Source organism: Podarcis muralis, chromosome 1 (assembly GCF_964188315.1).
Source record: "Podarcis muralis chromosome 1, rPodMur119.hap1.1, whole genome shotgun sequence".
In the NCBI taxonomy this organism is placed as follows: domain Eukaryota; kingdom Metazoa; phylum Chordata; class Lepidosauria; order Squamata; family Lacertidae; genus Podarcis; species Podarcis muralis.
In genome coordinates, this window is record NC_135655.1 from 108,987,745 (window position 1) to 108,999,835 (window position 12,091).

The window sequence follows — 12,091 nt, forward strand, 5'->3', positions numbered from 1 at the left end:
TTTCTGAAACTTATTTATTGCTTTTCGTTCAGTAAATCTACCAAAGAATGAAGTAAAATAAAATCAGGATTAAGGGGTTTTTCCCTGGACAGTGGAGGGTGTGTGTGCTGTGTTCGATTTGTGTTGCGGTTGTGGAAACGCTCTGTGGCAGTGGATGGGCCAAAAATGGGGGGCTGAGGAGGGTCAGTTGTGGGGAGTGAGAAATGTCCCTATTTTCATCTGAGGAATGTTGGGAGGTATGCAACACAAATGTGCATGTGATTACTCTCATTAGTTTAGGTCAGGCATAGGCAAACTTGGACCTCCAGATGTTTTGGGACTACAACTCCCATTATCCCTAGCTAACAGGACCAGTGGTCAGGGATGATGGGAATTGTAGTCTCAAAACATCTGGAAGTGCCGAGTTTGCATATGCCTGGTTTAGGTAACCGCAGTTCATTGTTGCAGCGTATATCATCCATGAGCCCCCTCCCTTAAATAAAACCTGTTTAGGTAATGGAGAATTTAGTTGCAGCAGTATATATGGAACACAAGAACTCTGCTCTTGAAGTTGGCTCCCAAAGTTGTTTTAAGTGCAGGTCAGCTGTACCTCTTCCAGACAGAATAATCCGCATGCATTTGTTCGCTTGTGCATTTATCACACTTAGAAAGATTGCACATTTAAAACTGCTCGTTGACTAGGGCAAAGGCTATATAATTAAAAGAAAAGGGAAACTGGGAAGAATAAAGGAGGGCAGGGACAAGAGGTAACCTTAGCTGCTCTCAGGTTTATCTGCCATCATGAAGAGGGAGAATATAGATTTCCCTGAACAGGAAAGGTAATTTTTGTGAGGGCAAAAACCAATCAACTCCTTCCTAATCCTTATCTTTCCTTGAACATGCTTGTCAAGGGCAGCCTGTTCAGAATGGAAAAGCAGCCATAAAGCTCTGCCATTTGAAGCAACTGTTGCATTGCCATGCAAAGACCATTGCAAATGGGTCTCATCTGCAGATATAATGAGGGCGTTTGGTTGGTTCTCATGGGATGGATGTTGGCAGTGAAGCTCTCATGAACCTCAAAGATGTGGCCACAGTCTAACGTAGTTTCTGTCTCTTTTAAGTTATCTGAAACAGGTAAGCGCAGGCATAGGCAAACTCAGTCCTCCAGATGTTTTGGGACTACAACTCCCATCATCCCTGACCACTGGTCCTGTTAACTAGGGATGGTGGGAATTGTAGTTCCAAAACATCTGGAGGACCGAAGTTTGCCTATGCCTGGGTAAGCATTTAGCAAGAGCAAGGGCCTTCCCATCTCCACCACCCGCCATCACGATGTGACATCAGAAACTGCACTTTGCACCTTCCAACTTCCTTGGGATTCTTAAAAGGACAAAAGCTGTTCCTCTGTCAGAAAACAAAAATCGGGTTCCCTCTAAGATGTCAGTTGTCAGCTCTGCCCCAAGAATTGACAAGCTTCTCACAAATGTGCCCCCACCTCCCGCAAATGGTTTGGTCTCAGCTGATAAACATGATAGCCTGGCAAGTAGTCTCAGGTGTCCTTGCAGGGACATTTGTGCAGAATGTCAGGTTTGCATTCATCAACTTAAAAAAGAAAGGTGATTTTGATGCTTAAAAAAATGTTGTGGCACTGGGAAATAATTTCAGAGTGAGTCAGGCAGATTTTGAGAACCGCCCGGCTGTCAGAAAGGGAGCAGTGACATTTCAATGGCAAGAAATAAGACACACGCTCTCTGCTTTTTACTCCTCTGTCTCGCTCTCTCGCTCCCCCTCTCCTTCCCTTTGAATTAAACTGTACACTTCTAGGCTCTCGCATACCTTATAGGTTGGGTTACCCATGAGGTTGAATATTTCAGTATGTCCCACTTTATGTGCAATTTGAGTGCACCCACCTCTATAAACCCTTTCCCAGCAGTTCTTCTGTCAGATTCTGTTACTTCTCTAGGCTTAATTTATGAAGGGGGGGAAAGAAAAGGAAGCTGCTATGAGAGCACTTAAGGCAGGAAATTATTAAGACAGGAGAGTACCCCTGTTGCACTAGCAAAGCCCTCGTTATGGATCGGTCTATATTGATTATGACATCATATCTTTCTGGAAGTTATAGCTGAGTAATTCAGATGTAGTTATTATAAGGCTGAGAGACTGACTTGATGGGAGGCAAAATCCATTCTAATCCTTGCTTTGCATCCAACACATCCAATTTTCATTGGTTCCATTTATAATAATAAATACCCCTCATTAAGCTGAGAACGGTATGGCAACATTATTTAATATGTGTGTGCAATTATGAGGCATAGAAAACAAATGCCGGAAAAAACATAATCACAATTTACATATTAAAGATGAATCATAGCACCCTTCAAATGCCTTTATTAGTTGGAGCTCGTGGGGTGGTTGTTTTTTATGTTGCACGCTGATGTATTCTTCCAAAGGGTTTCCCCCATTATTTCACTTATATGTGTTCTGCAATGGCATGTAAAATGAGGCCAGGTTCTTTTATTTTTATTATTTCTAGGTAATTTCAGTATGTGAAAAGAAATGTATTAAAGCATAGCTAAAATAAGCATCCAAGCCTCTTTTTTTTTTTTTTTTTTTTTTTTTTTTGAAATCCAATAGCCCATTGATTTGGGCAGCATAATTTGGGCGGGAAGGCCCACGTCCAAAACAGTCTCGAGTTTCCTTCTCCCTTTGTATGCCTTTATTCCATTCGTAAATGAAATTGCTAATTGTGCATACTGCATATTGATTGGAGAGGAAGCAGATTCCAAGTGTTCTGAAATAGTTCTTTTAGCAACTACAATGCCCTTAACAGTAAATGCCTGTTGAGTTACTGGGAAATGACCAGATGCTGGTATATATCTCAGGAGGAGTTCTTTAAAATTAAATTACATGATGTCAGACGCATCAGATTAAATGCATTTTGAAATTTAGAACAAAAGCGACAGACCGTTGTGAACATCTACAACATAGGAATTAAATTAACCTCCTGGTAGATTGTTATAAGAACCTTCCCACTCACCCCATTCCTAAACTAATGGAATAATCTAGGCTTGTTCCAGCAAATTTCACATGGGCTAAGGTGCTCAGCTGATTAGCAGTTTTCTTTTCTTCTAACCTCTCCAAAATACTACACTTATTTTTTTGTGTGTGTGTGGTTTTAAAGTGTCATGATTATTGCAGTCTGAGGGTGTGGACAAGCTGTTTGAAGAGGTTTAGACAACCACCTTTGCCCATCTTGGCTTCTTAGAACTAGCTGTAGGAGGTTGACAGGGTGGGTCCACGGTGTGATGAATGCTTTCCTGGAGAAGGAGATTGTTGTGTGCCCCCTTCTTTAAGGTCTCCCTGGATCCAGAAGTCTTAAACAACTAATGCCAATTGTCAAATATCCCCTTTGGGGGTAAAATGCTTGAGAAGGTGGTAGTGGACCAGCTTCAGACATGCTTGGAGGAAGCTAATTACTTGGGTCCCTTCCAGTCAGGCCTCAGACCTGGTCATAACACTGAAACTGCCTTTGTCACCCTTGTTGGTGACATTTATCAGGAGAAAGATGGGGAGAGTGTGACCCTACTTGTTTCCCCTCAATCTTTCAGTAGCTTTTGATCCTTGGTATCTTTCCAGAGCACCCCAGGAATGTGGGGACTGGGGGCACTGTACTTCAGTGACTCCACTCCTATTTCCTGGCCATTTCCAGAAAGTGGTTGGAATGCTGACTGACCATGAAGGAAGTGAAAGATCCATTTGCTTGGGAGAAAGAATTCGGACAACACCTGCAGATGAAACAAGAAGGACTGTGTGTTGTTGGCAAGAGAAATAATCATGGTCTAATCACTTATAAGCACTTTATAAATTTGTTGAAATTTTCAAAATCCTCCTGTTACTTCATACTTTTCAACCTTTCTCTGATAAAAATAGGGACATCCTATTCTATAATAATTTTATTTATACCCCACCCATCTAAAAGGTTTCCCCTAGCCACTCTGGGCAGCTTCCAACATATACATAAACCTAATATTTTAATTTTTATTTTAAAAAAATCTTCCCTATACTGGACCGCAGTTGTCTTCTAAGGATTATATAGTTACTTATCACCTTGGCTCAGGTAACCATACCTGCCAACATTTATCTGATGAAAATATGGACGTCCTAAGGAAATGTGGCATGTTCCAGGATCAAATCAGAAACCAGGACAGCTTCTGTAAATCTGGGACTCTCACTTGGAGGGTCTCATATATTTAATGTCATAATATAGTCCCAGAAAATCATGAGAAGATATGGTGGTAATCATAATCAATGCAAAAAAAAAAAAAAAAAATACAGATAGCTGTGTTAGTCCATTGTGTGTCTATGGAGTGGGGAGGGGGGAATAAAAAAACAACAACAGTGGTATAATACTTTCCTTAGGACCTACGACAAGGACAGAGTGTAGTGAACAAGCTTTTGAGCCCACAATTCTTCATCCAGATGGACATTAAACAAATATATAATAAAACTTTTTAAAAAGCGGTGGAGGAGAGAATGAGAAAACTGGGTATGAAGGAAAAGGCCCAGACTACTGTCCATTCTTGCAGTCTTAAGATGGCGCACATGAAGTCTTATGCAAACTATCAGTGCAATCCTATACATGTGTAGTAAGAAGAAAGGTATATTTTGCTCAATGGGCTTTCTCCCAGCACTAATTAAATTAGATCATGATGTATGCAAAAGAGCTTTCAGGTTCACCAAAGGTTACTAGGACATCATGGCTGTTTCCCTTTCAAAAATATAAAAACCAGCAATATTTGCCTCTGAATATTGCAGCAATTCCATATTTGCTAATTGCTGAACCTTTCAAACACTCTGGGTGCTATCAAACAAAGTTGTTCCATTAGCTCAAGGATACTTGGTTGTGCAATGAAACTTCTCCCTCACCTCTTTCTGTGCTTCTCCTGTCTGTTCTGTGGTTCCCTCAACCATCTGGACTGGGTTTGGGGGGGCACGTGGGAAGAGGAGGGGGAGTTCTGTTGTGCAGGTGGAAATCTTTGCACATATGGAACTATTTTGTTGGATGCCTCTGTCTGCCCACACATCAATGAAAGTGGAGGAATCCCAAGATTGTAACAAGAGGCTGAATTCAGGACACAGTGTGTTCGGCCTGAGAGCTGTACATTATTGCCTGTACTAACCCTTCGCCCCACCAAGATGCTCAAAGGTTAGCACAGTATGTCCATGTGGGAATTGATAGCAAGGCAGCATTTCAATCAATACAGAATTGCAGGCTGAACACTTCCCATTTTCTAGAGGAAAACATCCTGTTCGCAGAAGTTTGTGTGCTGCCAAATCAAAGTTTCCAAGCAGCGTAAAGCTTGCCCACACAGGAATGGTGCAATTTTTATGAGGTAAACTTGAGGGAGATGGGTGGTTGATTCTCTACAGAGAGGTTATTAATAAGCCAGAGGATGTTCACAACTTATTTTCTTCATCCCTGCGTACACCAAGAGCGAAGATATTCATGGTGATGCTTTTAAGGCATCCTTTCAATTATAAATGATTCTCTTAGCCTGGCAAGGGAATAGGGAAAATGCCAACAGAAGAGACTGCTGGGTACTTGTTTGTGAATGGAGACATTTCTGAGGTGCTAGAGATGGCTGCGTATGCATTTCTCTGTACTCCTGGATCAAGCAGCATATATTAGTTTCACAGAGTAAGTCAAAGGAAGCAAGAGTTTGGGCAGAGTTCTGCTCTACCTGTTTTGCATTCCTCTCTCTCTCCCATTTGCTGTCTCTCTCTCTCTCTCACACACATAACCAGCATTTAACGACAATCTCTACTTTGCATGAATATGCAGTTTAAAAACAAAACTATGACCCAGTGCTCAAGTTAGAGCAGATAATGTAGAGGGGCTCTTAATGAAAATCACATTCCCACACTGCTTAAATGCCCCCCCCCATCGTGCTCCTTTCACCTGTTACCTTCTAAAAACAATAGCTGAGAAGGCCTTCAGAAAAGGGTAAGGGGGACAGACTGGGGATGGGCGGTGGAGCTATAATTTGACCACCGCTGTGGATAGCCACAGCTAGCAGCCTGGAAGACAGGAGCAAGGATTAAAAATGGACGTTATTTTTGTTTAATATCTCCAGTCAACTGGAGCAAATGCTTGTCCAGTAATTTTCAAAGGAAGTGTTTTTGGTGGGCTTACACTTATTATCTTTTTAGTACATTCTCTTCTCCTTAGACCTAATGCAGAAGAAAGGGGAAGAGCTATGCAGATGACTGCTGTTTATTAACAATCAGCATGACTTTGCCAAAAGGAAATTGCTACATGTGTAATGTTTTACGGGCCATCAGAACAGCATATTCCTCCAGTAACTAGAGGGGAAGACTCCACCTGCTGGCGTGTTTCTGAGTACTACTGCACTCCGATGTGGCTAACACACAATGCCTTTAATGCACATTCGGAGCATATTCTTTCCTTCAAAGAATTCTCGACACTGTAAGTTTACCCCTCACAGAGCTACAATTCCCAGCATCCTTTAACAAACTACATTTCCTAGAATTATTATTTTTTTTGGGGGGGGATGTGTTCTGAATGTGCTTTAAGAGCACAGTAGTGTGTACCCACAGCATGAGAAACAGCTATTTCATAGTATTAACCAACCGAGGGGAAATTGACCTTGCTGCTCTGGTTTCTAAGCACAGACCTCCACGTGCCCCTATTTTCCAGGGACAATCCTGGATTTACAGAAGCCGTACCAGTTTCTCATTTGATCTGAGAATGTCCTGCTTTTCCTTAGGACATTCCTATTTTCATTGGAGAAATGTTGGAGGGTATAGAGTTATGCAACCTCCCCCCCTCCCAAGCCAAGAAGATAAGTAACTATACAACCTTTAGAAGACATCTGAAGGCAGCCCTGTATAGGGAAGTTTTTAAATGTTTAATGTTTTATTATATGTTGGAGGCTGCCCAGAATGGCTGGGGCACGTCAGTCAGATGGGCCAGGGTATGAATAAAATAATAATAATAATAATAATAATAATAATAATAATAATAATAATAATAATAATAATTTTAAAAAAACAGGACACCCCTATTTTCACTGGAGAAATGATAGCCCTTTATCACAAGGAAGGTTTACTGCTCTGCACCAACTGTGTTTCAACCGTAGCAGAATGAAGGACTTTGGGATACAGTACTTCGAAAATCTGATTTTCTAAGTAAAGGGGAATTTGACCTTGCAGCTCTGCTCTCTAAGCCTTCAGCAAATGAAGTCCTTGCTCTCCTTCCTTTCTGGGTTCTACCACACAGCAGAATGACAAATATATTTTAGGGTACACTGTAGGGACTACTTTGCACTGCTGTAGTCCATCATGTAATCTCCACTACATAAAAGCAGGGTTGAGGAACATTTATTCTGTCAATATTGCTGCATTTCAGTGTGTGTGGGGGGGGGGGTGTCTGCTGGCATGTTAGCAGTGGGCAGGGCCTGAACCCAAGATGGGTGAGCCACCCATAGCCCCACTCTTTAATAATAATAATAATAATAAATTTTTATTTATACCCCGCCCTTCCTGGTTCAGAAAACCGGGCTCAGGGCGGCTAACAACAAATTTAAAACACTTAATTGATGCAACCAAAAACAGCATAAAATACAATATAAAATGTGAATTACAATAAATTCAGAATTCAAAAATCAATTTAGGGGGGAAATCCATCCAATAAACATTAGATGATCACTATGGCTAGCTGGCTAAATTAGTCCTATTTGGGCCAGTGAGGAGACCAGGGGAGAATTAGCTGTGGGATCCCAGAGCAGGTAATGACACGCCATTCTGCTGTTACACTCATGAGTCTCTTGTGGACTTCCTACTGACATATGTTTAGCTATTTTGAGTGTTGGATTCAAGGGGCTTTTGGCCTGATCCATCAGGAATCTTCTTGCATTATAAGAAAAAGTGTAACTGAGTCCACTGGGTTTCAATTCAGACATAGGGCTAATTATATTCCTCTTATGATAGCAGCCATATCAAAGATGTGGTGTATAATCAAAACTTCATGTTAACAGCCTCATGCAACTTTCCCATTGAGTCATCACAAGCATTAATCTGCTGCTCTTTAAACCAATATTTCTAGATAGGGGCGTTTAAAACAGCAACAGCACAGAGGTGTCTTTCTCTCCAGCTGCAGGTTTGTCTGCAGCTTCTGCCATCCAGGCACACCACAGCTGGTAGCAGGATAAAAAGAAACAAGTTTATAGGAAACCACAGGGAGCAATGCTAACTGTATCACCTTCAACTCTCTAAGAAAGAAACTATTGTCTGGCTTTAGCCTCTATTGCTTTGTTCTGTCCCTTGTTCATAAAAAAAATAAAAAGACTCAACCCAGAAATATCAGTAAGCTATTTTAAGAACCAGTGAAAAATCTTGCAAATTCTAACTACTAAACTAAGTTAGCATTCTGGTAATAGTAACAAAGGCATCATAGAGGACGTGCCACACACAGCCCAAGGGTTCGAAAAGGAATTCGCTGCTCATGATATATGGACACACATTTCACGTAAACTTACAAGATTTTGTCTTATGACACTTTTGAGCAGAAGGGGTGGGAGTGGGGCAGGGAATCTATTTGTATCTTAAGAACATAAAGAAAAGCCCTGCTGGATTCTGTTTTTATTATGTATTTTGTGTATTTTATATTGTTATTGGAAGCAGGTGGCGCTGTGGTCTAAACCACTGAGCCACTTGGGCTTGCTGATCGGAAGGTAAGTGGTTCGAATCCCCGTGACGAAGTGAGCTCCCGTTGCTCTGTCCCAGCTCCTGCCAACCTAGCAGTTCAAAAGCACACCAGTGCAAGTTGATAAATAGGTACCACTGTGGCAGGAAGGTAAACTGTGTTTCCATGCGCTCTGGTTTCTGTCACGGTGTTCTGTTGTGCCAGAAGTGGCTTAGTCATATTGGTCATATGACCCAGAAAACTGTCTGTGGACAAACGCCAGCTCCCTTGGCCTGAAAGCAAGATGAGCGCCACAACCTCATAGTCTCCTTTGACTGGACTTAACCATCCAGGAGTCCTTTACCTTTACCTTATTGGCCTTTATTGGCATAATATGTTTTATATTGTAATTTTATGTTGTGAAGTGCCAAGATCTATGGGTATAGGGCAGCATACAAAATTAATGCAATAATAATAATAATATCTTGTTTCCTACTCTTGTGCTTTGATGCTGGAGGTGATGCATAGCGCTCAGGACCGGTAGTCCTTGGAAGAGCTGCTTCTCTGAAATCCTTTCCCAATTCCAACCATTACTTGCTATTTGAATATAACAAGTGGAAGTGAGAATAAGAAAGAACAAAATAGCACTACTTGTTCTTGAATGCAACAGCCTATTCTCTGTGAGTGAGCAACCTGAAAGGTTTTCAGGATACTCTTTCCAGACGGAAATAGAACAGCTCATATGAAACCAAGTTTACATTCTACAATGGGCATAACTAAATGACAAGAAAACAAGAAATGTTTTGAGTACTATAGTACTAATACTAGTCCTATAGGCTGTCACTGCCAGTGGGAGAGGGAGTTCATGTCATTCTTACTGTGGGAACCTGTATGTACCCAAAGTCAAGCTTTGCAGATCTTGGTTTAATGCCTTATTGTAACCTTTAAAAAAAGCTTGACCCTTCTGCATACTCTAACACAGTGTTTCTCAAACTTGGGTCTTCAGCTGCTGTTAGACTACAACTCCAATCATCCCTAACCACTAGTCCTGCTAGCTAGGGGTGATGGGAGTTGTAGTCCAACAGCAGCTAGAGACCCAAGTTTGAGAAACGCTGCTCTAACATTTGTGTGGCTGGCTTCTCAAGCATATGTGGATTTTCAGCATTTGTGTGGTAGTGAGACCAAGACTTCCTTCCTCCTTGCTCACTGGTGTCTCAACTCATGCCATCCTGTATGAAGTCTCTGGAGTTATTGTTGTAAAGTTGTGTTCTAAGAAATAAAACTTTCAAAAGGACAGGGTTATAAAGTGAGGCTGAAAATGACCGAGAGGCTGAAAATCCTAGCAAACTCATGAATCTCATCAGCCGTGCATGGAGAGCCAGTAACAATTTCCCAGCCTCACATCCCCTGCTGTGATCGAAGCGGAAGGAACAAACACCAATAAAAATGTAAGGACTTTTAAAGCAAAGTAGTGTTGGTAACAAATCACGATGACCTCACCTGCAAGCCTCATAGGCTGGAATCCGATGCTCCGCGAGCAAGTTCCATTGAATTCAGTGGGGTTTATTTCTGAGTAAGACACATGCTGGATTGTGCTTACAGAGTCGAATGGAAGGCGCATGGAAATGGGGCTGTTCTTTCTGGAACATTAAGTGCATAAATTGATCCTAAATGGTGTTTGGCTCCATAGTCTTTTGTGATTTTGCTCATTTCAGTCGCACGCTTGGAAAAGTGTGAATGTATGGTTGAAATCAACAAGCATAGGTGTAATCCATAGGTATATTTTTTGGTCAAATTTACCAACGCTGGGTTTCCTGTTCCCCTCTGCTGAAAAGGTTATATTGTAGCCCAGCTAAGAGCTCAATAAAATGGTTGTTAAGCTCATTAAGCTGCAAATAAAAAAGCATATTATGACAAGAAAATGCAGATATTTGACAGGAATAATTTCATTAATTGCCGGTTGGAAGGAAAATTACTGACCTGCTTGTGAGGCTAATAGAGGAAGCAATTTATGTTTTGCGTTTTCACAAAAAGTTTTGCAGAACTAAGGGGACAACATGTGGGCTTGGGAGTAGTCAGCCCCTGCACAGTGACTTCATTTTGCAGTACTTCAAGGGAGGTCAAAATAATTAATTATTGCGAAGGATTTATCACAGTCCTGCAGGCAAAATAATTAATAGTAAAAGACTGAATTGTGGAGATCACATTCATAGAATTATAGAATTGTAGAGTTGGAAGGGACCCCAAGGCTCATCCAGTCCATTATTGTATTGTTGCACACCACCCCTATAGCTGAGCAGAGCAAGATTCCCAGGTGCTCCCCAGGGTTTGTATTTTTTTGGAAATGAGGCACAGTGGAGACTGCGGTGTCTTTATGATATATGGTTTATTTACACACGTATATACAACCTGAGTCTATGATGGAGGGGTTCTGAAGGAAGACCTTCAGAAGGTCTTATTTTTCCCTGCATCCTCTGATTATCTAGATTTTCCCTATTTTCTAGCAAGAAGCCTTCTAACCTTAATCAGTTTCTGGAGCTGGTGTTACCGCTATCCCACTTTCCCATTCAGTAGGTGTTGAACACTCTTGAGAATGCAAGGAAAGGTTCCCGGTGCAAGGAAAACCAATAGGTGCCTCCTGTTGATTTATAGCTGCCACATGCAGCATTAAAAACACGTATTTAAAACATTTATAACCCATATTTCCATTGTAAGGCCGGCTTGCATCATAGGAAAACAGCCCGGTAAGCATATCACAAATAAACAAACAACAAAGCCAGTGACAGGTAAAACAATCTGATAACAGGTAATCAGCTCATTGTACTAAATATAATAAACAGCTGCATCTACGCACTATAGAAATATTGCATAGATGCAGCACAGTGGCCATTTGTATAATTCTCTAAGGAAAAAACAAAGAAAGTAGCAGTTTTGCCTATCTCTGGTACAAGCAAAATGATTTTAAAATGGCTCATTAATTGTGTTTTAGGGGCTTTTAATCATTTGTTGCGGATGTTACTCTTTTATACCGCAATCCAATCCAAACTAGCTCCCGTGTGACTTTTGTTTATGGAAAGGGTATATAAATGCAGCCTTTAATAAATGAATATGAACCATTCCACTTCCTCCTTACTTCACACAGAAATAATCCTTTTCTTCATACCCTTGTGTTCTTGTCTCATTTTGTTCTGTTTCAGGTTCCGTAGGTGGTAAGAAATCAGCCAGTGGACAGCCAGGAGGGACTAGCCAGAGCAACAAGGAGCCCCAGGAGGTGGTCTCACTGAAGGAGAGGATGGCTTTGTATCAAGCAGCCGTGTCCAAAGTAGAGATCAGCAATTCCTCGGCGAATGTAAGTGAGCCACCTTTCCCTCCTAAGCCTTTAGTTCAATAGTGTGCCAGTGTTCTTTG

The 12,091-nt window shown here is 41.3% G+C and overlaps 1 protein-coding gene across 3 annotated transcripts in view; it reads left to right on the forward strand.

Moving 5' to 3' along the window:
* The window catches only part of XIRP2 (xin actin binding repeat containing 2), a 95,480-nt gene that overhangs the window by 24,114 nt on the left and 59,275 nt on the right, over positions 1-12,091 (forward strand). For all 3 annotated transcript variants that reach the window (XM_028747680.2, XM_077936938.1, XM_028747690.2), the window contains exon 2: positions 11,881-12,032. In XM_028747680.2, coding sequence (XP_028603513.2) covers positions 11,881-12,032 — 152 coding nt within the window. The remainder of the gene's footprint in view (positions 1-11,880; positions 12,033-12,091) is intronic.